This window comes from Fundulus heteroclitus, chromosome 21 (genome assembly GCF_011125445.2).
Source record: "Fundulus heteroclitus isolate FHET01 chromosome 21, MU-UCD_Fhet_4.1, whole genome shotgun sequence".
NCBI classification, from domain to species: domain Eukaryota; kingdom Metazoa; phylum Chordata; class Actinopteri; order Cyprinodontiformes; family Fundulidae; genus Fundulus; species Fundulus heteroclitus.
In genome coordinates this window covers 37,975,133-38,000,067 of record NC_046381.1, presented here as the reverse complement: position 1 = coordinate 38,000,067, position 24,935 = coordinate 37,975,133, and the positions used below count along the sequence as shown (strand labels likewise).

General features: G+C 48.1%; 2 protein-coding genes across 3 annotated transcripts in view; both read left to right on the top strand.

Moving 5' to 3' along the window:
* eci2 (enoyl-CoA delta isomerase 2) overlaps positions 1 to 4,808 on the top strand; it is a 42,624-nt gene extending 37,816 nt beyond the window's left edge. Inside the window, exons 11-12 of one of the 2 annotated variants that reach the window (XM_036125224.1) lie at positions 3,956 to 4,157; positions 4,240 to 4,808. In XM_036125224.1, the coding sequence (XP_035981117.1) occupies positions 3,956 to 4,111 (156 nt within the window). In that variant the 3' untranslated portion in view covers positions 4,112 to 4,157; positions 4,240 to 4,808. Of the gene's footprint in view, positions 1 to 3,955 lie in introns of both variants that reach the window. The other variant, XM_036125223.1, reaches the window with a different exon arrangement.
* Positions 4,809 to 6,309: 1,501 nt separating this feature from the next.
* The window catches only part of lama1 (laminin, alpha 1), a 39,689-nt gene continuing 21,063 nt past the window's right edge, over positions 6,310 to 24,935 (top strand). Inside the window, exons 1-26 of the mRNA XM_036125131.1 lie at positions 6,310 to 6,550; positions 15,252 to 15,422; positions 16,044 to 16,156; positions 17,530 to 17,581; positions 17,657 to 17,847; positions 17,918 to 18,097; positions 18,174 to 18,263; positions 18,347 to 18,464; positions 18,662 to 18,840; positions 18,935 to 19,028; positions 19,101 to 19,258; positions 19,334 to 19,474; positions 19,545 to 19,703; positions 19,773 to 19,896; positions 19,985 to 20,073; positions 20,527 to 20,825; positions 20,900 to 21,011; positions 21,137 to 21,247; positions 21,319 to 21,437; positions 21,598 to 21,684; positions 21,765 to 21,976; positions 23,681 to 23,787; positions 23,865 to 24,045; positions 24,119 to 24,255; positions 24,356 to 24,589; positions 24,730 to 24,873. Coding sequence (XP_035981024.1) covers positions 6,493 to 6,550; positions 15,252 to 15,422; positions 16,044 to 16,156; positions 17,530 to 17,581; positions 17,657 to 17,847; positions 17,918 to 18,097; positions 18,174 to 18,263; positions 18,347 to 18,464; positions 18,662 to 18,840; positions 18,935 to 19,028; positions 19,101 to 19,258; positions 19,334 to 19,474; positions 19,545 to 19,703; positions 19,773 to 19,896; positions 19,985 to 20,073; positions 20,527 to 20,825; positions 20,900 to 21,011; positions 21,137 to 21,247; positions 21,319 to 21,437; positions 21,598 to 21,684; positions 21,765 to 21,976; positions 23,681 to 23,787; positions 23,865 to 24,045; positions 24,119 to 24,255; positions 24,356 to 24,589; positions 24,730 to 24,873 — 3,660 coding nt within the window. The 5' untranslated portion in view covers positions 6,310 to 6,492. The remainder of the gene's footprint in view (positions 6,551 to 15,251; positions 15,423 to 16,043; positions 16,157 to 17,529; positions 17,582 to 17,656; positions 17,848 to 17,917; positions 18,098 to 18,173; positions 18,264 to 18,346; positions 18,465 to 18,661; positions 18,841 to 18,934; positions 19,029 to 19,100; positions 19,259 to 19,333; positions 19,475 to 19,544; positions 19,704 to 19,772; positions 19,897 to 19,984; positions 20,074 to 20,526; positions 20,826 to 20,899; positions 21,012 to 21,136; positions 21,248 to 21,318; positions 21,438 to 21,597; positions 21,685 to 21,764; positions 21,977 to 23,680; positions 23,788 to 23,864; positions 24,046 to 24,118; positions 24,256 to 24,355; positions 24,590 to 24,729; positions 24,874 to 24,935) is intronic.

The window sequence follows — 24,935 nt, the reverse complement described above, 5'->3', positions numbered from 1 at the left end:
GGTAGAAGCGAGGAACAGGAGCTAGGAACGAGAGCTAGAAAGTTAGGAACAGGAGCTAGGAGCGAGGCGCAGGAGCTAGGAACGAATGGTAGAAGCTAGAACAGGAGCGAGGAGCAGGAGCTAGGAACGTGAGGTGGTAGAAGCTAGGAATGAGAGGTAAAACGTGAGGAACAGGAGCTAGGAACGAGAGATAAGCAGAGCCGGAAGCTAGGAACGAGAAGTAGAAGGGGAGCAGGAGCTAGGAACGAGTGGTAGAAGCTAAGAGCAGGAGCTAGGGAACGAGAGGTAGAAGCTAGGAATGCGAGGTAAAAGTGAGGAACAGGAGCTAGGAACGGATGATATAAGCCAGGAGCCGAGGAGCTAGGAACGAGAAGTGAAGGGAGGAGCAGGAGCTAGGAACGAGAGGTAGAAGCGAGGAGCCGAGCTAGGAACGAGAGGTAGAACGCGAGGAGCAGGAGCTAGAGCTAGGAACTAAGAGGTAGAAGCGAGGAACAGGAGCTAGGAACGAGAGGGTAGAAGCGAGAGGAGTAGGAGCAGGAGCGGAGCAGTAAGCTAGGAGCAGGAGCTAGGAGCAGGAGCTAGGCATAGAAAAGTAGGAACAGGAGCTAGGCATGAAAGTAGGAACAGGAGCTAGGAGCAGGAGTTAGGAACGAGAGGTAGAGAACTTAGGAACGAGAGGTAGAAGCTAGGAGCAGGAGCTAGGACACGAGAGCTAGGACTAGGAAATGGACCTAGGAACGAGAGCAAGAAACTAGGAACAGGAGCTAGGAACGACAGGTAGAAGCTAGGAAACAGGGCTAGAAGCTAGGACAGGGAGCTAGGAGCTAGGAACAGGAACGAGAGCTAGAAGCTAGGAGCTAGGAGCTAGGAACGAGAGCTAAGAACCTATGGAACAGGAGCTAGGAACGAGAGCTAGGGCTAGGAACAGGAGCTAGGTACAAATGCTAGAAACTAGGAGTTTATGACCAGAAGCTAGGAACGAGAGCTAGAAGCTAGGAATGAGAGTTAGAAGCTAGGAGGCAGGAGCTAGGAACGAGAGGGTAGAAGCTAGGAGCAGGAGCTAGGAACGAGAGCTAGGAGCTAGGAACAGGAGCTAGGTACAAGAGCTAGAAACTAGGAGTTATGACCAGAAGCTAGAAACGAGAGCTAGAAGCTAGGAATGAGAGCTAGAAGCTAGGAGCAGGAGCTAGGAACGAGAGGTAGAAGCTAGGAACGAGAGGTAGAAGCGAGGAACAGGAGCTAGGAACGAGAGCTAGAAGCTAGAAGCAGGAGCTAGGAACGAGAGGTAGAAGCTAGGAACAGGAGCTAGGAACGAGAGCTAGAAGCTAGGAGCAGGAGCTAGGAACGAGAGGTAGAAGCTAGGAACAGGAGCTAGGAATGAGAGCTAGAAACTAGGAACAGGAGCTAGGAGCAGGAGCTAGGAGCTAGGAACAGGAGCTAGGTACAAGAGCTAGAAACTAGGAGCTAGGACCAGAAGCTAGGAACGAGAGCTAGAAGCTAGGAATGAGAGCTAGAATTTAGGAGCAGGAGCTAGGAACGAGAGCTAGAAGCTAGGAACGAGAGGTAGAAGCGAGGAACAGGAGCTAGGAACGAGAGCTAGAAGCTAGGAGCAGGAGCTAGGAACGACAGGTAGAACCTAGGAACGAGAGGTAGAAGCGAGGAACAGAAGCCAGGAACGAGAGCTAGAAGCTAGGAGTAGGAGCTAGGAACGAGAGTTAGAAGCTAGGAGCAGGAGCTAGGAACGAGAGGTAGAAGCTAGGAGCAGGAGCTAGGAACGAGACCTAGGAGCTAGGAAATGGAGCTAGGAACGAGAGCAAGAAACTAGGAACAGGAGCTTGGAACGACAGGTAGAAGCTAGGAACAGGAGCTAGTAACAGGAACGAGAGCTAGAAGCTAGGAGCAGGAGCTAGGAACGAGAGCTAGGAACTAGGAACAGGAGCTAGGAACTAGGAACAGGAGCTAGGAACAGGAGCTAGGAACGAGAGCTAGGAGCTAGGAACAGGAGCTAGGAACGAGAGCTAGGAGCTAGGAACAGGAGCTAGGATCAAGAGCTAGAAACTAGGAGTTATTACCAGAAGCTAGGAATGAGAGCTAGAAGCTAGGAGCAGGAGCTAGGAACGAGAGGTAGAAGCGAGGAACGAGAGGTAGAAGCGAGGAACAGGAGCTAGGAACGAGAGCTAGAAGCTAGGAGCAGGAGCTAGGAACGAGAGCTAGAACCTAGGAGCAGGAGCTAGGAACGAGAGCTAGAACCTAGGAACGAGAGGTAGAAGCGAGGAACAGGAGCTAGGAACGAGACGTAGAAGCAAGGAACAGGAGCTAGGAACGAGAGCTAGAAGCTAGGAGCAGGAGCTAGGAACGAGAGGTAGAGCCTAGGAACGAGAGGTAGAAGCGAGGAACAGGAGCTAGGAACGAGAGGTAGAAGCGAGGAACAGGAGCTAGGAACGAGAGATAGAAGCGAGGAGCAGGAGCTAGGAACGAGAGGTAGAAGCTAGGAGCAGGAGCTAGGAATGAGAGGTAGAGCCTAGGAACGAGAGGTAGAAGCGAGGAGCAGGAGCTAGGAACGAGAGGTAGAAGCGAGGAACAGGAGCTAGGAACGAGAGGTAGAAGCGAGGAGCAGGAGGTAGGAGCAGGAGCTAGGACCAGAATCTAGGAGCAGTAGCTAGGCATAGAAAGTAGGAGCAGGAGCTAGGCATAGAAAGTAGGAACAGGAGCTAGGAATGAGAGGTAGAAGCTAGGAGCAGTAGAGTAGGGATCGAGAGGTAGAAGCTAGGAGCAGGAGCTAGGAATGAGAGCTACGAGCTAGGAACGAGAGGTAGAAGCTAGGAACAGGAGCTAGGAACGAGAGCTAGGAACAGGAGCTAGGTACAAGAGCTAGAAACTAGGAGCTAGGACCAGAAGCTAGGAACGAGAGCTAGAAGCTAGGAATGAGAGCTAGAAGCTAGGAACGAGAGGTAGAAGCGAGGAAAAGGAGCTAGGAACGAGAGCTAGAAGCTAGGAGCAGGAGCTAGGAACGAGAGCTAGAAGCTAGGAACGAGAGGTAGAACCTAGGAACGAGAGGTAGAAGTGAGGAACAGGAGCTAGGAACGAGAGGTAGAAGTTAGGAACAGGAGCTAGGAACGAGAGGTAGAAGCGAGGAGCAGGAGCTAGGAACGAGAGGTAGAAGCGAGGAACAGGAGCTAGGAACGAGAGGTAGAAGCGAGGAGCAGGAGCTAGGAACGTGAGGTAGAAGCTAAGAGCAGGAGCTAGGAACGAGAGGTAGAAGCTAGGAGCAGGAGCTAGGAACGAGAGGTAGAACCTAGGAATGAGAGGTAAAAGCGAGGAACAGGAGCTAGGAACGAGAGATATAAGCCAGGAGCCGGAGCTAGGAACGAGAAGTAGAAGGGAGGAGCAGGAGCTAGGAACGAGAGGTAGAAGCGAGGAGCAGGAGCTAGGAACGAGACGTAGAAGCGAGGAGCAGGAGCTAGGAACGAGAGGTAGAAGCGAGGAACAGGAGCTAGGAACGAGAGGTAGAAGCGAGGAGTAGGAGCAGGAGCTAGGAGCAGGAGCTAGGAGCAGGAGCTAGGAGCAGGAGCTAGGAGCAGTAGCTAGGCATAGAAAGTAGGAACAGGAGCTAGGCATAGAAAGTAGGAACAGGAGCTAGGCATAGAAAGTAGGAACAGGAGCTAGGAGTAGGAGCTAGGAACGAGAGCTTTGAGCTGGAGCTAGGAGCAGAAGCTCGGAACAGTACACTAGGAGCAGGAGCTCGAGGTAGAAGTAGAACTTTTCAGATGGAGCCTTTGGGTCTTCATCCTGTCATGAGGAGCAGGTGTTTCTCTGCATACCTGTTTTGAATCAACTTGGCATCCTAAGCCCCTGGTAGCAGCTGAGGAGGCCATGCAGGATCGGTTTAAGATCCATGGTCCAGGAGGGCTAGAGGTGCAGAAGCAGAATAAGTCCTCTTCTCTGTGTCCTACAGTCTCTGGCGCTGTCCAAACAGCTGATCCGGTCCATGGACAAGCAGCACCTCTATGCCGTGAACGACGCTGAGGTGGAGCGGCTGATGGAGCGCTGGACGTCTGAGGAGTGCTTCAACGCCGTCATGAGCTTCTTCCAGGCCAAGGCCAAGCTCTGAGGAACCATGAAGGCCCGACCCGTAACAGAACCGGCAGGAGCCGGAGGTCCGGATGGAAAGACTGATGAGAAACTGATGTTCTTGTAGAGATGTTTTTAAAGCAGGAGAATAATTACTTTGTTCTATAGGAATTCCTCACATTAGGAGGACCTTCAGCTGTCTGGTCGAGCAGAACCTTTTGAACCGCTGCCGGGTCAAACCTCTGCCTCCTCCTGGATCGCCACCATCAGCAGGAGCTCCCTCTGATGGTCCGCTCAACCTCTCTGGCTTTGGGTCAGCAGCAGAATCCTGGTGGACCTTCAGGTTCTAAATCCAACTGGAGCTGCTCCCAGATGCTGGAGTGGGAACTCATGGTTCTTCTCCATCATCTCTGCATATTCTCTGGACTCCTGGCACCGTCTGGTTCTCCAACTCTTGGAGATGTTCGGAACCACGCTGCTTCTCAGAGCAGCTTTTCTCCAGGGAACAGGAAGTTGGGTCTGGTTTTGGAAATATCTAAAGTCTGCACTGTTCATCTGGTTCTGAGGGTCAAACGGTCATTTGAGCAGAATCTGTTGTGGTTCTTCTACTGACCCATAATTCCCAGTTCTCTGGTGGCTCTGCTTGAAAACATCTAGAAACAGAAAAGGTTGTGAGGTTCATTCATGTCTCGGTTCTGTTTCAGTTTCTTGACAAACATTAAAGCCACAGAAATGTATCAGGTTCCTGCTTTGGTCTCTTTATTTCCATCCAATAATACCAGAACCTCTGGTACCGACTGTAACGGGCTTATTGCGCCATTTGTTGGGTAGCGGAACCAAGGGAACCTAGAAGGTCCAAATGTTCCTGAAGGTACAGTACCGTTGGCTGGTGTCTAAATGGAGCTTGGGTCTCAGAACAAGGTCTCTGGACCGGGCCGCTGAGTACGTCCTTAAAGTGACAGGTATGGCTTTAGCTCAGTCATGATGAGAGACAACAGAATCAACCCTCACACACAGAACAATGTCTGCGTCACATAAACCGGGCCAATTAATGGTCCAAACCCAGTTCTGGCCCGAGGCCCGGTTTTGATCTGATCCTGAAACTAAATATTCTTAAACCAAAACTTTTCTCTTTAGCTGGTGTCAGGTCCACACACCCAGGATGCAGCAGAAATATGAGAGTAGGTTGTGATGGTTCCCATCGACTCCACAGAACCAACCGGTAGAACAAATGGACCCCTGAGCTGAGGGAGGTCCGTCAGAGGAGCTGCAGCCATTAAGGATCCAGCACAGAACCTTCTCTCTGGACCATCCCATTTGGACCTGGTTCCCTGCTTCAAGCTGTGGAGGGTTCTGATGAGCTGGAGTGGCTGAGGTGTCAAAAGTATTCACACCCAATTATTCAAGTAGAAGTATAGATACTAGGCTTTACAAATACTTCTGAAGAAATACCAACTCAAACCTTTTACTTGAGTAAATGTACCGGAGATAAAACTATTAGAGTAGAAGTAATCTCTCCATTACTATAATTGTATAGCATGATGTTAATATTGTAAAAAAAATGGGATTGGCTGTTTCACCCACATATGTTAATTAAAAACTAACCATTTAGTCCAAAGTAAATATATTAAAGGTCCAGAAAGATGTAATACTGAGCACCAACATGGATTCATGGAGCAGAACATCTGATGTCCCGTTGTACTTGTGCAAAAAAGTCAAAGTTTAGAGACATTTTATCAATAATCGTTTACTTGTTATTTCTAGAATGTAAATGAACATCTGAGCGTAGCTACAGGAACTGATGAAGACCATTTTCAAAAGTAAAAAGTTTTAATTAATTTAAATTTTACTGTTATATTCAGTTGTGTGTACAGCACTCTGACCACCTTTTGTTATTTCAAAGTGTTATATAAATAAATGGGGTATGGTAAAGTATAAATAACCAACATTTCTAATTAAGTAGTTAATTGACAATACAGTTAAATGTATGTATAAAGCACTAGCTCAGAACACATGTCTGCAAGCTGACAGACCAAGGTCATGGCTAACAGCGCCCCCTGCAGGCCAGGGTGGACAACATGAGCAGTCTGCTGCAGCTTACGTCAGCTGCAATCGCCCCCGTCAGTCTGAGTAGATGGAACAACCCTCACATCCCACCCAGTTTGATTGGATGGTACAGCCCCCCCCCCCCCCCCACCACCCCCCCCCCCCCCCCCCCCCCCACAGAGCTGAATGAATGAATGGAGGGGGGGGGGGCTCAGTGTTCCTGCAGCAACGCATTCCTCCAGGCTGCTTCGACTCTCCCAGTAAACACCAGTTCAACTCCAGTTAGATCTGGGCCATCCAAAGCTCGGTACCGGTTCTGGTTCCGCTCCTGCTGGGCTTCACTCTGACTGCTAGAGAAGCCGGTTCCACGTGGAGATGAAGCTGCTGCTGCTGGTTCTGATTCTGATGGAGCGGGCTGCAGCTCAGCAGAGAGGTCAGACCTTTACCCTCATAAGTTCTGCTGGTTTCCTTGCGATTCTGTTGGGTTTTTCTGGGTTTAATGGATTTTTTTCTCGGTTCTGCAGAACTTTCTTGGAAAGTTTCAGTCTGAGTTGAAGCTGCAAATGTGATCAATGAGGATAGATGTTGTTTTTGCTGGGGATAGAGCAGCGCTTGTGCTCTGAGAAGGCTGCAAAAACCCGGTTCTGCTCCCTGCAGAGCGTCACTTTGGGCCCCTGAACCGGACCCTCAGCACTACACTGGGCACTGGGGGACGGGTCAGAGGCAGGGGAAGAATTTATCAGAATTTACTATAAAGCATTATTTTTCTGGAGATCAAGGGTTCTGAGAGGGTCTTAACTGATCCTGGGAAGTTCTGCTGAGGTTTGGACCCGTTTGGTTCTCCTCATGTTCTCAGCCGGACCTCCATCAGATTCTTCCAGCCATCATCCCCCGCTCACCCGGCCCTCCCCCACCGTGTGGCTCTCTGTGGGGGAGGGCTTACAGGTCAGCTCAGACATGTGGACCGGCACATTCGCTGATTGGTCAGAACCTTATGTCTGCTGACCCGTTCTGCACAATCCAATCACAGGGGAGTAGCACTGATTGGACCTTTACAGTACCAGTACTGACCGATCACCCACTCGAACACATCTGGACCTTTAAACTGCTACACAGGTCCAATCAGAACCAGGAGACCTGATGGTGGAAAGGACTTTGATCCGATCTGACATGCAGCTGACCAAATCAGATGACCTTTGACCTTTCTCTGGGTGTTTATTGGTTCCTGCCATTGTTCTGTGAACACGGTCCAGTCCATTACATCACGGTTGGTTCTGCTGTTAGCTAATGGGTAGAGTCTGGTCCAGAATTATTCCCACCCATCACAGATTCTGGTCCAAAGGGATCTTTTCAGTTTGCCTCCGTGGTTCTGGCTGGGGGTAACATTAATGTTATGGGGAGGTTCTGCTTCAGTCTGATGGGTTCTAAAGATGAGGGTGATGGTGTGGAGAGATAAATCGGTTCTTTTCAACGGGATGCTGTGGTGAAAAGTAAAGATGGAGGATAGTTTCACCAATCCAGGGGGAGATAGAACCAACAGCCGTGATGGTGCATCACTGGTAGAACCCAGAGAAGGTTCTGGTCTCTGGGCCCGGCAGCCTCTTTGTTTGCTTCATACCACCTGAGGTGTTTCCACAGCTGATCACACACAGCCTCATTAGCATGTCCACAGCCGACCCCTGACCCACTGGGATTTAGAGTGCTGTCAGGGCGGTTCTGGTCGGGTTTAGGTTTATTCAAGGTGAACGACAGGAACTGGTAACCAGACACGACAGTCTGGCTCCAGGCTGTTCAATCTGATGAAGGTTCCTCTCTTCACAGAAGAGTCATGGACACTTTCAGATCCTTCCTTTCTCTCTAAACTCGTTTTACTGCAAAGCGGTTCTGGTTGACTTGCCGGGTCTGACGGACCTTCCACCACCTTCAGTTTGCAGATAATTCACACAGCGACAGTTTAAACAAACACAGAGAGGAGAGAACTGCTCCGCAGGGTTCAGCAGCTGAGTCAACGGGCTCTGTTCACGTGGCCATCTGAGGTCAACTGACCCAGTCAGGTCACATGATAAATCATGCAACTGATTGGTTAGTTGATTAGCAGCATGTATGCGACAAATCATGACATGAATAATTACTGATGCATACACATTTAAACTGTAGTTAACTAGTGCACATACTTTCACCCACCACCCTACCTAACACCTCTTTCACCTGTGGTGGTGGCACTAGCAGGGCTGTTTCATTTGGAGTTTTTTACCACTCATGTGCTACAAAAATCCTGCAGTTGACTGGATATTTGGTTGATTACTTTCATTCAATAAACCTTTTTTTGATTTTCAAAACATGCACCAGTAGTCCCAGTTCTGCAAATAAATTATTAGCAGCTTTATAATCTAAATCATGCTCTCTTTTTTCCCAAATTATACATTTATTACTTAAAACACAGCGGTAAATTACATAAATATCACTTTGACAGCGGAGTATATTAGCTTATTAGCCTCAAACAAGCTGTACCACCAGCGCTAGTCATTTACTGTTCGTCTCTTCTGTCTGTCTCTTGGAAAACGTATGAACTTTGCACACTTCACAGCATCCCCTTCCAAGGCTGTTCTCTTTTTTATTCTGGCTCCACCGGGCCTTTTTCTGTCCATCCTTAACTCTGGCTTCTAACTAGCTACTCTCAGCCAGGAGGGAGGCTACATTGGATTCAACCAACCCACGTGTGCAGAGGGGTGTTCAGTGGTTTATATCTTAGACAGGAAAAAGAACTACAGTATAAAATGTATTCTTAGTGATCACCTAGGCATTTAAAGTCAATACAAAACATAACTTAACTGTTGTCGTATCTTTACAAATTAAAGATTGTTTGAATTATCCCCTCATACCATCGGGAAATGGCCCGGTCCTCCTGATTACCCAGCTTGCAAGGCAAGGCAAGGCAAATTTATTTATATAGCACAATTCAGTACAGGGACAATGCAAAGTGCTTTACATGATTAAAATATAGCAAATTAAAACAGAATAAAAGCAAGTAGGAATAAAATGTAGATAGAAATTAGAACAAAGAAGTGGTGATTCAGTTAACTAGAACAGTTGAAGGCAATCCTAAACAAATGTGTTTTTAATCTTGATTTAAAGGAACTCAGGCTTTCCGCACCTTTACAATTTTCTGGAAGTTTGTTCTGTGGAGCATAGGAACTAAATGCTGCTTCTCCTTGTTTAGTTCTGGTTCTAGGTATGCAGAGAAGGCTGGAGCCAGAAGACCTTGGTGGTCTGGATGGTTGATACACCGATAACAAGTCTGTGATGTATTTAGCTGCTAAGCCATTCAGGGATTTAGAAACTAACAGAAGTATTTTAAAGTCTATTCTCTGAGATACAGGGAGCCAGTGTAATGACTTAAGAACTGGGGTTATGTGCTCTACTTTCTTAGTCTTGGTGAGGACGCGGGCAGCAGCGTTCTGGATCAGCTGCAGCTCTCTGACCCACTTTTTAGGCAGACCTGTGAAAACACTGTTGCAGTAATCTATTCGACTAAAAATAAACGCATGGATTAGTTTTTCCAGATCCTGCTGAGACATCAGTCCTTTAATCCTAGAAATGTTCTTCAGGTGATAGAAAGCCGACCTTGTAACTGTCTTTAGGTGCTTTTGGAGGTTCAGGTCTGAGTCCATCACTACTCCCAGGTTTCAGGCCCGATTAGTGGTTTTTAGCTGAAGCAGCTGGAGCTGTGTGCTAACTTTTGATCTCTCCTCTATTGGTCCAAATGTTATTACTTCTGTTTTGTTTTTATTCAACTGAAGAAAATTTTGGCACATCCACGTATTGATTTGTTCTAGGCATTTACTCAGTGCCTGAACTGGTTTATAGTCACCTGGTGACATGGTGATGTAGAGCTGTGTGTTATCTGCATAGTTATGATAGCTGATGTTGTTTTTTATTATCTGAGCTAGAGGGAGCATGTAGATATTGAAGAGGAGGGGACCCAGGATGGACCCTTGGGGAACCCCACATGTGATTTTTGTTGTCATCTCTGATGTAAAGTTACCTACTGATGCAAAAAATTCCCTGTCCTTTAAGTAGGATTTAAACCAGTTGAGAGCTGTACCAGAGAGGCCGACCCAGTTTTCCAGGCGTTCTAACAGAATGGAGTGATCGACAGTATCAAATGCTGCACTGAGGTCCAATAGAACCAGCACGGTGGTTCTTCCACAGTCTGTATTTATATGGATGTCATCAAACACCTTGATCAGGGCGGTCTCTGTACTGTGGTGAGCACGGAAGCCTGACTGGAAAACGTCAAAGCGGCTGGTCGTTGTTAAGAAGGTGTTTAATTGTTGAAATACAGCTTTTTCAATAATCTTACTGATAAAGGGGAAGTTTGAGATGGGCCTGTAGTTCTGGAGTAGAAGTTTGTCTAAATTGTTCTTTTTCAGCAGTGGTTTGATAATTGCTGTTTTTAGGGACTGGGGGAAAACACCTGACAGAAGGGACGTGTTTATTATCTGAGTCAACTCAGACGCTATGACAGGTAAAACTTTCTTAAGGAAAACTGTGGGTAGAACATCAAGGCAGCATGAAGAGGAACTTAGCTGCTGAATGATCTGCTCTAAGCTTTTGTGGTTTATTTGGCTGAATTGGGACATTTTGTCAGGATAAGTTCCAGCTGAATACGGCTTTGGTTCTGGAGCTGGTGTGGATGTACAAACTGATCCTCTAATTTTTAGGATTTTTTCAGTAAAGAAGTTAGCAAATTCATTGCAGGCCCTGGTGGAGTGGAGTTCTGAAGCCACGGACACAGGAGGATTTGTTAACCTGTCGACTGTGGAAAATAAGACACGAGCATTATTAATGTTTTTCTTGATGATCTCTGAGAAGAAAGATTCTCTTGCATTTTTCAGTTGTAAGTTATAGCTGTAAAATCTCTCTTTATAGATGTCATAGTGAACCTGGAGTCTGTTCTTTCTCCACCTGCGTTCAGCTTTCCGGCATTCCCTTTTTTCACTTCTAGCTGCTGGAGCATTTCTCCAAGGAGATTTTTTCTTCACGGAAACAACTTTCACTTTAACTGGAGCAATGCAGTCAATGATGTCTGAGACTTTAGAATGAAAGTTATCTACTAGCTCATCTACTGAGTTGCAGCCCAAGGTTGAAATAGCAGAGTAAGCTTGAATAAAATTTTCTGTGGCATTGTCCTTAAAGGTGCGTTTTCTTACGATGTCCCTTTGGCTAAATGAGTCACTGGAAATGATACATTCAAAGGTAACGGAGAAGTGATCGGATAAGGCAACATCAGTTACATTGACCTGTGAAATGTTTAGACGTTTAGTGATGATCAAGTATAAAATATGTCCCTGTTTGTGTGTTGGCTGTTTAACATGTTGGGTTAAACCAAAGTTTCTAAGTGTGTCACACAGTTCTTTTGCACTTCTGTCTTTAGGGTTGTCAACGTGAAAGTTGAAGTCTTCCACAATAGTTAAACAGTCATAATCAACACATATCACAGACAGCAGGTCACTAAAATCATTAAAAAAGTTTGATGTGGACTTAGGAGGCCTGTAAACATTCAGAAACATAGTTCGTATCGGGCCCTTTACCTGGAGAGCCAAATGTTCAAAAGAGTCAAATTTTCCCAAAAACACCGTTTTACACTTTAGTGAATCATTAAACAATGTTGCTACTCCTCCACCTTTCCTTTGCTGTCTGCTTTCACAAAGAAAATTGTAGTTTGGAGGTGTCGACTCCAGCTGAATGGCTGCTTAATTAAATTCATGTAGCCATGTTTCTGTTAAAAACATAACATCAAGATTATTGTCAATAATGAAGTCATTAATTAAAAGGGATTTTCCTGACAGAGATCTAATATTTAGTAAACCCAGTTTATATGACTTGGTGGTTGATGATGTCTCTGTGGCAGGTTGCATCTGACAGTTTATGACTTTTAAGTACGACTGATTATTCCTGTCTGTTTTCCTTTTGCTTTTCTTATTTCTGCCACGTACCATAACAGATATTCCATGTTCTCCGTCAGGAGGCCCAGGCTTATGCTGGAAGCGGTCTTGACTGATAAACGTACTGCCAGGGCCCGCTGAATATCACAAGGAAGTTATCCGAAGGTCTTCAGGACAGGCATGTTCTGTGATATGTAGAGGAGGAGGAGGAGGATCTGGACCTCTGCGTCCTTTGGAAGATGCTGATTTAGTCACAGAACTGAGGTATTCAGAATTAATATGTGGAGAGGATGTCAACTATAGACCGATCTTAAGGACTTTGTTCATGTTATGAGAGAAATCCAGGAAAGGAACCTCTGGGCTTTGTGGAGAGGAAGGCGAGGCGGGTGTAGTCTGGACCGGTGTTCGTGACGATGGATTTTCTTGGTCCTCTCGTTGTCCTGCTGAGATCTGGGATGAATCGTCCTGTAGCTCTGACAACACCTCATTCTGTGTCATCTTTCTGGCTGTCTTTATCTTGGTTTGTTCGGGCTGCACTGGGCTTATCTTTTGTTTAGGCACTGGATGTACTTTGTTTTGGGACAAAGCTGATGGCGTATGGTTCACAGAATAGAAGATGTTTGAAATCAGTCGTTTTGCACCTGACCTATTTAGAGAGAAACCATCTCTGTTGAACAGATGTCTCCTCTCCCTGAAGATGTTAAAGTTGTCTATGAAGGTTACAGTTGTTTGTTTGCATGTTTTTTCCAGCCATTTGTTTAGCATCAGAATTCTGGAAAAAATCTCGTCTCCACAGGTCGCGGGCGGGAGAGGGCCGCTAAGAAGCACCTTGACATTTTTGCCATGAACTAGGTTCAACAAACGAATGTAATCCTCTTTCAATACTTCTGATTTTCTTGTCCGGGAGACGTCACCCAGGGCTTCAGCTTGTATTATGAGTGTTTCCAAGGTCGGGCGTTCTTTCAAGATCCTTGGAAGGTCTGTCTGAAGGATGTCTAATAAATCAGACACCGGGCCATAGTTCGAGTCGTTATAAATTAACACCTCTGTGTTTTTCTTGTTACAGAAATGTTTAATCCCACATATAGACACACTGCATAAAATCAGGGTCCTTGGCCCCGTGGCATGTCTTTTCTCTGATGTATTAGAGCGATAGTCGTTGACGTACCTCTGAGTGTTGTCATGATTCTCCTGGGTCACATTTTGGAGCGGAGCGAATCTGTTTCGTAAAGGAATTCCAGCATTTCCAGCAGGTTTACTCCTATCATTTGTTGTGGGAACAGCCCGCTGTTGTTTCACTTGTCCTGGGACATCTCTCTGTAGTCTCGGCCAGTTTTCTTTGTCTAGGCGTGGGGTTCGTTGATCCTTTGGTCTTGCACCCAGAGTGGTCCAGGGATTCTCGTTTTCCTCAGGGATCTGTTTGTTCAGAGAGTTGCCGGGCTGGTGGTCCCCGTTTGGAGTCGCAGGCAGGGTTGTTTCATTTCCATACGCGCCGTTTACATCATAATTCAGTTCGAGTCGGCATATCTTCTGTTCTATAACAGCGATCTTCTGTAGAAGCGTGTCAAGGTCCAATGTGGTGAAGGTAGGCATCTTTGCAAAATCAAAATCAAAAATAAATAAAAATAAAATAAATAAAAATAACTAAATCCAACTTTCCGTGGTTTTGGCAAAGAGATAAAAATGAGATAAAAAGTAAAAGGCAGGAAAATGCAAGCAAGCAGGGAGCAAAGAAAAATGCGTCCGAGCAGGCAGAGAGGCGGAGATAGCTCACCACCCCTGCCTGACGGTGGTGAGCTATGCTAGTAGCCACAGCTGCCCTGGGCAGACTGACAGAGGCGAGGCTGCCAGACATCGGCGCCACCGGGCCCTCTGACTAGTGATGGGTCGATGAGGCGTTTTGACACATTGCCAAACTGTATTGATACTGTGCCGATACTGTGTCACTGAGTACTGACACTTGCTGGACCTTAAAAATCCCTACAGGCAACCTGGTTGACAGAGTAAACTGACACTGATTTGATGACCGCAATACACAATACAATTTAAATCATTGTATGTTGCATTGTATTATTTTGTATTTTCGTTTGAATTAAACATAAATTTGTTTTTTTTTTTTTTTTAGATACAGTCAATAAATAATATGAACGAGGATGCTTGTGGACTGGCCTATTTATTTATTTATTTATTTATTTTTTAATTTTTTGCTGCCCTGTCTTTTCAATGCCGCCGCCCCACTCCCCCCCCCCCACACACACACACCCTTTTGTGTTGAATGAGTGACGTGTGAGAAAGCAGCTTTAATTCTCCATCACATAACTTTCATATCGAGCATGCATTGACTTTTTCAACAATTCTCTCTTGCGGTTTTCAACAGCCACAGTATTGTTTCTTATGGTTTAATATTGTCCATATGCCTTCTTTAAAGAGTTCTAATTCTACTCGTAGGACATGCGTACTTCCAACCTTATTTCCTGTCATTACCATGGTAAATCACGTTATTTGCTTCCAGTGATCGGGCTTTTTTTCATGCTTATGCTCACGTTCAATGGTTGATCGGGGGCTGTGTTTAGTTACCTGACTGATATCATCTGTTCTGAAATCGGAAATGCTGAGTATGACAAAGGGAGGAAGAACTACTCAGAGTAGCAGCTTTCTACTAAGGGTAGATCCGCCGTTTTTTCTGAAACGACGCTCAGAACAAAGACGCACAGCGCAACCCGCCCAACCATAAAGGCGTCTGCCCAACCCATTCATCAGTGGTGCGCTCCGATCAGCACCTGGCGCTCACAGAGCGAGACTGTGGTACACCATCACACCAGAGTTGCAAAATGGTTAAAAATTAACCATTATTAACCGTTATTTTGTTTACAGTTCAGCTTTTATTTACTGCGCAGCATAGCTTTGCTGTGCGCACTGCTGTGCGCACTGCTGTGCGCACTGCTGTGCGCGAATGCACACGCGTGCAGCTTAGAGGGAACAGAAACAGTTTGGCGCATCAGTCAGTTCGAAACAGTTCCTGTATCGGTCATGTGACTTTCCCGTGTCGATACACGCATCGACACGGGTTTTGCTCTATGAGCTCGACACATGCGCCGACGCATCGGTGTTGCCGGACCCATCACTACCTCTGACCATCCATCCATCCCTCCATCCATCCATCATAACAGTCTTTCTATGTTCCAGGATTGTTCCCGGCCATCTTTAACCTTGCCAGTAATGCAGAGATCAGCAGCAACGCCACATGTGGAGAACCAGAACCAGAGGTGTACTGTAAGCTTGTGGAACATGTTCCAGGTCGGAGAATCAAGAACCCTCACTGCCCCAGATGTGATGCCAACTCAGTCCTGTCTAAAGGTAACAGAAGCAGAACCACAAGGTCCAGTTTGGACATGAAGTTTGGGATTCTGCAGCCATGTGGTTCTGACAGTAATCAGTGTGTTGGAGGTTCCATATCTGAATCCTACCTGTTGTTAAAATATACGCTAAAATGTTCAGACATTTCTATGAACGTGCGTGGAAACCTTTATTCTAGGATGCATGAATCCCTGACAGTCCAGGTTCTGGGGACTGAAGGTGTTTATATGATCTAGCCCGGGGCTCCTCACTTCTAGTGTCCTGCAGCTTTAGATGTTTCCCTGTTTCAACACAACTGGATCAAATGGCCAAACTACCTCACTAGCGTGTAGCCGGGTTCTGCAGAGCTCTGTTAATGAGCTCATATTGGAGTCAGGTGTGTTGACGCTGAGACACCTAAAAGCTGCAAGATTAGGGGCGTTTACGACATCCAGTTCCCAATCAGACCAACATTGTTTTGAAATAGTTCTCGTAATCCAAGCGTCTAAAACGTGATTTGTTGCTGTTCACCTCGGAGGGAAAAGGGTTTCAGAAGATCCTCGTAGACATGAGCAGGAGATCATCTCCAGAGCTGGGCAAGACCTCAGCTGTTATGAAGTAATGCTGCTCCTCTGTGTACAGAGCGTCATCCAATCACAAACGCCATTGACGGGACCAATCGGTGGTGGCAGAGTCCCAGCATCAAGAACGGCCGTCAGTTTCACTGGATAACCATCACCCTGGATCTGAAACAGGTCAGAACCACACCAGAACTCAAAACCTCCACTCTGGGCGTGCTTCGGTGGCGCAGTGGTTAGCGTGCACGACCCATGTATGGAGGCCTTAGTCTTCAACGCGGCTGACCCAGGTTTGAATCCGACCTGTAGTCCTTTGCCGCATGTCTCTCCCCCTCTCTAGTACCCACTTTCCTGTCAGCCCACTGTACAAAAAAATTAGCCACTAGTGCCGTAAAAACCTAAAAAAAAAATCCAATCTGATGCACTGTTATCCACTCTGATCACCATGGTAACCTGGGCATTACCAGTCTCCATCGTCATAGTAACTTAAAGTTAGAGTAGACAATTTTCTGGAAATGTAGCTAAGAGACGCCCAATTCCCTTAATCAATAACTGCGTTAGACCATATTACCTGCTCTTCCGCTCCTCAGGGGGATCGCGTAAACAATTCCCAAATCCACTCTGGTCCATTTTCTTGTTTTTTTTCTTGTTTCTTTATTTCTTATTTATTTTTCTACTAAGGCCTTCCTCTTCTTCTATTAAACTTGTACGTGGTTTGCTTCTGGCGACTCTCCGCCTGTTTCGTAGTGTACAGTGAGAGCAGCGGGGCTACAATGAATGGCTAACACTGAAGCTAACTGCTAAGCTAACTGTTAAGCTAGCCAGATACATAAACAGTAGAAGTGCGCAGCCAGCAAGCGGAAACTAGGAAGGAAGGAGCACGCACACTGGCGTTAGGTGAGCGCGTCACATTGACTGGCATGTAGGACAACTAAAAGATAAGCTGATCCCCTCAGAACTCGAAGCCAAAAGAAGATTGCTCACAATACCTTTAGGCTTCACCTGCCTCAGTCACCATGGCAGCCGATTAGCTGATTAGACCTGAGCCCGCTACCCCGATCCTCCTCAGTCATTCTGAGTTTGTGTCCAGGGAACAGAGACCTGATGGTCAGAGGTTTGTAAGGGACTCTTTTGGCTCATGAAGGTGTCCAGCACCACAGAGAAAAAGCCAGCAGCTGTATAGAAACATCTCCAGGCACCAAGTCTGCTCTGATAGCAGATATTTGTTCTTATTTATGGATCTGATGAAAACTGATTTCCAGTGACAGAAATCAACTCAGCCTGAATTCTTCTCCCAACATGAGTTGCAGTCTCAGATGTGGGAAACCCAAAGAAAGCAGCTCATCTTCTTACCATGGTGGTGAGGTCAGAGTTAGACTTTCCTCTCTGTCAGAAACGTAAAGTGTCCCTAAGCTCAGGCTTTACTAACTCAGAGTTTCAACTAATCCTACTTTCTGTGATGCCCTGAGATCACCTGAGCTTAGCGTGGAGATGTTAGCCACTGTAGCCCGGCTCCTCCGCGCATCATGTGACTTTGTTCATCTGTTCAGATCTTTCAGGTCGCCTACATCATCATCAAAGCTGCCAATTCTCCACGACCAGGTAAAAGCAGCACCCTCGTCTTCTGTCTACCTGGCTACCTGTCTGTTTACCTGTTCACCTGTCATCACGTGTCAGGTAACTGGATCCTGGAGCGCTCTCTGGATGGAGTGACCTTTCACCCCTGGCAGTACTACGCCATCAGTGACTCGGAGTGTTTGTCTCGTTACAACGTCACACCAAGGATAGGACCGCCCACCTACAGAGGCGACACGGAGGTCATCTGCACGTCCTACTACTCCAGACTGAACCCCCTGGAACATGGCGAGGTGAGACCGGCTGTCCACCTGTCCACCTGTCTGTCTCTACCTGTTTGCCCATCACCTGTCTGCCACACAGATCCACACCTCTCTGATTAACGGGCGTCCTGGAGCCGATGACTTGACCCCAGACCTCTTGAACTTTACATCCGCTCGTCACATCAGGCTGAGGCTTCAGCGAATCAGAACGCTTAATGCGGACCTGATGACGTTAAGCATCCACGACCCGCGTGACATCGACCCGATTGTGACCCGGCGGGTAAGACGGGCAGCAGCCGCCATGACAGCATCAGAGGTCCGCTGTGGTTCTCACCTCTCTGCTGCTCCTTCCTCAGTACTATTACTCCATCAAGGACATCTCTGTGGGCGGCATGTGCATCTGCTATGGCCACGCCCAGAGCTGCCCGCTGGACCCGCTGACCAAGGTAACAGCACACCTGCAACCGCTCAGACAACACCTGTACCTGTCTGACAGGTGAGCTCAACTGCTCCGTGTGTGTTTTCACAGAGGCTCAAGTGCGTGTGTGAACACAACACCTGTGGGGAAAGCTGTAACGAGTGTTGCCCTGGTTACCATCAGCTGCCGTGGCAACCAGGAACCCTCTCTGAAGGGAACACCTGTGAAAGTGAGACAAGAAAAAATAGGTTGAAAGTCTCCGTTATGGAAATTAAAAACCTGAAAGTCTTTGTCTATTATGACCCACCTGTCCCCTGTTGGTCCCATCCTGTCCCCTATTTGTCTCAACCTGTCCTCTATTTGTCCCATCCTGTCCCCTGTTTGTCCCGGCCTGTCCCCTGTTGGTCCCACCCGTCTCTCTCTCAGAGTGTAACTGCCACAACAAAGCCAGCGACTGTCTCTACAACCAGACGGTTTCGGACCTCAGCCTGAGTTTAAACAGCCATGGAGTTCGTCGGGGGGGCGGAGTCTGTCTCAGCTGTCAACAAAACACAACCGGGATCAACTGCGAGACCTGCAGGGACGGGTTCTACAGACCTGCTGAGGTGCTGATACGTCCAGCCAGTGGTGCCGAGGTCTTATAAAGTTCTAGAACCTGTTGGTTCTGGGTTTCTGATGGTTCTGTTTCATGGTGAGCAGGTGTCTCCGTACTCTGACTTCCCCTGTGTGGAGTGTAGCTGCGACCTGCGGGGGTCCAAGTCGTCGGTGTGCAGCAGAGACGACACAGAACCAGGTGCCTCTGACTGGTCCAGTGGGGTTTGTCTCGGGCCTCAGCAGCGGTTCTGATTCGCTGCTCTGTCTCCAGGTGTGTCCGCAGGTCAGTGTCAGTGTAAGGAGGGGTTCTCGGGTCAGCGCTGTGACCGCTGTGCGTTTGGCTTCAGAGATTTCCCTCTCTGCGTTCGCTGCGAGTGTAACCTGGCAGGAAGCACCAACACCGACCCGTGCCGCCCCTGCACCTGCAAGGTAAACCCTGGGAGGAGGAGGACCTCCCAGCATGCATCTCTGCTGGTGACCATCTGACCTGCGTTTGCTCTTCAGGCCAACGTGATGGGAGTCCACTGCGACGCCTGTAAACCGGGCTTTTACCACCTGCAGCACAGCAACTCGCTGGGCTGCACCGACTGCTTCTGCTTTGGTGTTTCTGATGTCTGTGAGAGCTCTGATTGGTCCACCACTCAGGTAACGTACCATGCCGTGGCCGGGTTCTGGACTACTCTTCTGACAGGTTCTGATGAGATGTGGTGTTCAGGTGGTTCTTTCCGACGCTGTCCTCCAACCATCTGGACCTCTCCGGCCTGCCCTGTTCGTCCATGGAAATGACCTCAGCGTTCCCATCAATGCGTCTTCGGGTGCGGCGCACCGACACCTGCTGCGGTGGGCGGCGCCAAGCCGCTTCCTGGGCAACAAGGTTAGCGAACATCTCTGACTCAGACGCCAGACGTTGGTTTCCCTCTGCTGAATGTTTCCTTCTCTGTAGTTGGTGTCCTATGGAGGGTTCTTCATGTACTCTGTGGTCTATGATGTCCCCCTGGACAACGAGGACCAGACCCTTCCTGTCCTCTCTGATGTTATCATGGAGGTAAGAACAAGCTTCTTTAGAAGCTGCTGAGCAATCATCCTGATTGTTAGCTCCTCTAAAGAACATGCAGCTTTATTTATATAAGACAAAGGGTCAAAGGTCATCTCCAGACCACCTGACGTCCATCATCATGGAGAGAGGAGAACATCTCAGCAGCTTCCAACCTTCCAGGATAAACGTCCACCAGATTCAGCCCAAGGTCAGAGCAGGAAACTCAGAGAAATGAGCAGAAACCCAGGAGCTCCACCTCAGACCAGTCTGGCTGCTGGAAGGGCAGAAGAAGAAATAACCACCAGGACCGAGGTCAGCAGTGCTGCACCTGGATGAAGGACCAGACTTCTGGACAGAGGAGACCATAGACGTTGGACAATGATGGACAGAACGATGATGGAGGAACCATGATGGACAGAACAATGATGGGCAGAATGATGTTGTTGGAACATGATGGACAGAACCATGATGGGCAGAACCATGATGGACAGAACCATGATGGACAGAATGATGTTGTTGGAACATGATGGACAGAACCATGATGGACAGAACCATGATGGACAGAACCATGATGGGGAAGCTTATTAGTTATTATTATTATTAGTCAGTAGTTCTATAAGTTCTTAGATGTTCTGGTCTTTAAATAAGGATGGGACTGAAGGGTCAGAATCGGTACCATGACCGTCTAGAAGGTCCATTTAGAGATGAAGATCAAACACTGAAGTCTTTCTTGCTATGTTTCCAGGGAAATGGCCGAACTCTTCGTCTCTCGCCTCCTCTGCTCCTCTTCCTCTCTCCCCTGGCAGAACAATCTGTCTCTGTGGAGATGTTTCCAAAGCAGTTTGTGGACCATCAAACGGGTGGTCCGATAACCCGAGACGACCTGCTGCTGGTTCTGGCCGACCTGGCCTCGCTGTCGGTGAGAGTTCACCTGAACGCTTCTACTGAGGCACAAATACGGTGAGGAGAAGTTCTGACGGGTCAGGAGGAGGTTCAGCTGGACCGGAGAACTAAAATCTGCTTCTGATCTGCAGACTCAGCGTGGTCTCCCTGGACGTAACAGATTCCGGGTCAGGTTCTGGGGTTCGGGCCGTTGGAGTGGAGACGTGTGAATGTCCGTGGGGCTACAGTGGAACTTCCTGTGAGGTCAGCAGCTTGTTTAAATCACTTTGATTCCAGACCTAGATCTTCTGGTGGTTCCTGGAGCTCCAGGTTCTGGTTCCTGGTGTTCTGCTGTGGAGACTGGACTAACACAGGCCTGCGTGTTGCAGGCTTGTCTCCCTGGATTCTACAGAGTCGGTGGGGTTCTGTTCGGAGGAAACTGCATGGAGTGCGACTGTAACGGCCGCTCCACTCAGTGTGACATCAGCGGCGTCTGTGAGGTGAGTCTGAACCAACGAGCAGCAGCTTAGCCCCACCTGGAGTCAGCTGACCACTCACCTGTCTGTCTCAGGGCTGCACCCACAACACCACCGGTCCTCACTGTGATCAGTGCCTTCCTGGTTTTTATGGAGACCCAACCAAGGGGGACTGTCAGCTGTGTCCGTGTCCTCTAACGGAGCGGTCCAACAGGTCTGTCTCTCCATGCTCAGTGTCATAAGGTCCTCATCAGATGAAGGACATCGTGCTTCTTAGTCTGAGGCAGCTTTGGCTCAGAAGACAAAGTTCTGTAAATATGTATCTCTGTTGGGATGGTCTCACCTGTCTGATCAGTCTCACCTGTCTGCTTCAGTTTCAGCCCAACCTGTGTACTGGAGGCGTCTGGGAAGGTGTCATGTGATCAGTGCCAACATGGCTACACTGGGACAAACTGTGAGAGGTGAAGGTCACAGAGAGACGGGCCCACTGATTGGTCTCTATACAGAAAGACTCACTGTAACTTCCTTTGCTTGTCTTCAGGTGTGCCAGTGGTTTCTACGGCAACCCACAGGTAGTGGGCGGGGCCTGTGTTAGCTGTGAGTGTAACAGTAACGTTAACGTCAGTGAGGCCGGATACTGCGATGCTGTCACCGGGGAGTGTCTACTGTGCCTCGGCAACACGGCAGGAAAACACTGTGAGGTCTGCCATCCTGGTTTCTATGGAGACGCAGTGCTGTCCAAGGATTGTAAAGGTGAGCGCATCTGTAGAAGGTACCCTTTTTAAAGGCTGTGACGGACAGGCGACCTGCAGCATCTGGTATTACAGAGATTGTTGCAGTAAATCTTTAAATTGTTCTATAAAAGTTCCTTCAGGAATCAACGACGTGAATGCTGCGTCACATTGGTAGCATCCTTACACCAGTGGTGATAGTAGCCTGCACAACAGTGGACATTTACACAGGTGTAACAGCCTTGTTGCTTAGCTGGCACAATTTAGTTAAATTTTATTTCTATAGCTCCAATTAACATCACATCATCATCAAGTCTCTTTCCAAAGTCAGCTTCCATCAGATCCTCCAGGTTGGTGAGAAAGTTTCCTCTCTAAGGAAACCCAGCAGGTTGCATCAAGTCTCTCCAAGCAGCATTCACTCCTCCTGAAAGAGCGTAGAGCCACAGTGGACAGTCGTCTGCATTGTTGATGGCTTTGCAGCAATCCCTCATACTGAGCATGCATGAAGCGACAGTGGAGAGGAAAACTCCCCTTTAACAGGGAGGAGAACCTCCAGCAGAACCAGATCCAGGTTCAGTGTGAACGCTCATCTGCCTCCACCCACTGGGGCTTAGAGAAGACAGAGCAGAGACACAGAAAGCACAGAAGCTCACATTGATCTAGGAGTACTTTCTATGTTAGATGGTAATAGAGGATGATCTACCTCCCCTGGATGCTCCGATGGTGCAGTGGTAGTGACCATAACCCATATACGGGGACCTTACTCTTCAACCCGGTTGACCCAGGTTCGATTCTGGCCTGAGGTCCTTCATCGCATGTCTGCCTCCCCTCTCAACCCCCCTTTCCTGTCAGCCAACTTTGTAAAAAAAAAAGTGCCATAAAAAAAACCCAGAAAAATTAATAAAATAAAAAGCAGCTGTTAGTGACGCCATTTTAGGAAAGATCTCAGGCCTTCAAAGAGCTGCTAAAGTGTTAATGTAAGGAGTAGAGAGGAGAACCTTTAGAACCTCAGAGTCTGAAGCAGGAAGATGGTGGAAACAGAGAGAGCTGATTGGTTCATCCACCACCTGAACAGTGGAGGAAACGAGGACATGAACTTCCTTGACAATCAGACAATTATTAATATGTATAAGATACATTTTATGATCTCCATAGAGAGAAATTAATTAGCTTTAGCAGCTGACTGGTTAAAGGCGACTACTTCATTTTTGAGAAAAAGGCGCATTGATCTGAAGGTCTATGTTTGCACCGTGATCCAAGGCCACACTCCTCTATTCTCCTCCCAGAGCTGTGCAGCGTCTACGGGGGCATCAGTGGTTGCTGTGATAACACACAGGTAGTGGAAGCTGATGCAGTCACTAGTACAGGTAGATACGTTATTTTAAGAAAAGCTGTTGATCGTGATGAATTCTAGACCAGCTGTGATGAAGCAGCAAACTGCGTTCCATCACACCTCGTTAGCCTGACCCGGTCATGTGCCGGCTAAGCCGCCGTCTCGCTGCAGGAATGTTGATCTTGTAGAATGTGATTAGTTTTTACCTCTGACCTCTTTCTACTGATGCCACTGTGGGTGGTGAATGGTGCTGCAGCCCTTCCAGGCAAACAGAGCCCTGGAATACAGGCGCCGCTGTTCTCACGGTGGATCCAGGAATTTAACCCTCTATGGCGGGGTATGGCTGGGTCTGATCCTGAAATCACTGACAGTGGGCGGATCTTTCTCTCACAGACTGTGGCTGTGATGTCAACGGCTCTGTCTCCAGTCTATGTGACATCACAACAGGCCAGTGTTTGTGCAGACAGAACGTGACGGGGCGCACCTGTGATCGCTGCCAGGTAACACTCTCTCTCACTCATACCCCCACACCAATGTTCGCACAGATACGCTAAATGTTTGGGTTTTACGTTCTCAGTCGGGGTTCTTCGGGCTTCAGAGTGGGCGGGGCTGTGAACCCTGCGGCTGCAGCCAATCAGGATCCCTGTCTGAGTCATGTGATGAGACCGGGCAGTGCTGCTGTAAAGAGGGCGTGGCTGGAGTCAAGTGTGATCGCTGTAGCCGTGGTTACTACGGTTACCATGGCAGCAACTGCACAGGTAGAAGGTGTGACGGTCCGACTGTGAATGGTTTCCATGCTGCTGTCTCATTGGCCACTTTCTGATCTCCCAGCATGCATCTGTGATCACACCGGTGGAAATTGTGACCCTGAAAGCGGAGAGTGCGTCTGCCCCCCCAACACAGAGGGAGACACTTGCGACAGGTGTGAGACAGGTCACTGGGGTCACGACCCTGCCACAGGCTGCAAGGTATACACAGAAGCACACCCTGCACCCACCTGCACACAGACGTAAATACCTGCAAACACCTGTGACAGGTGAGCGCCCATCACCACCTGTGTCTCTCCAGCCATGCAGCTGCAGTGCGGCTGGAAGCTCCGCCCCCCAGTGTGATCTGCTCAGCGGCCAGTGTTCCTGCAGGGATGGCTTCTCTGGCAGGTCATGTGATCGATGTGCACCTGGCTTCTACGGTTACCCAGCATGCTCAGCGTGCAGCTGTGATGTGGCAGGAACCAATGAGACGTTCTGCAATAAAACCCTCGGTGTATGTGAGTGTGAACGGACAGGAGACTGTGTGTGCAAGGTAAGAATCAGAACCAGAACCGGTTCAAAGTAATCTGAGCCTGGTTCTGCCACCGTCAGTTACTGAGGATGATGATGAAGACGATTATTAATGTCACCACTGTGTGTGTTTATAAAAACGTATAATTGGTGTTTGTTTAGCCTGGCGTGTCGGGTCGGCGCTGCGAGGAGTGTGTTTTTGGTCGGTTTGGTCTGTCAGACCTGAACCCAAATGGCTGTTCTGAGTGTTTCTGCTCTGGACTGAGCAGCGTCTGTGAGGAGGAGGGAGGACTCATCAGAGTCCCTGTAAGTACTTCCTGAATCATGCATGAAACCTGTGGGAATACTCTGCTACGTGAATGCTACAT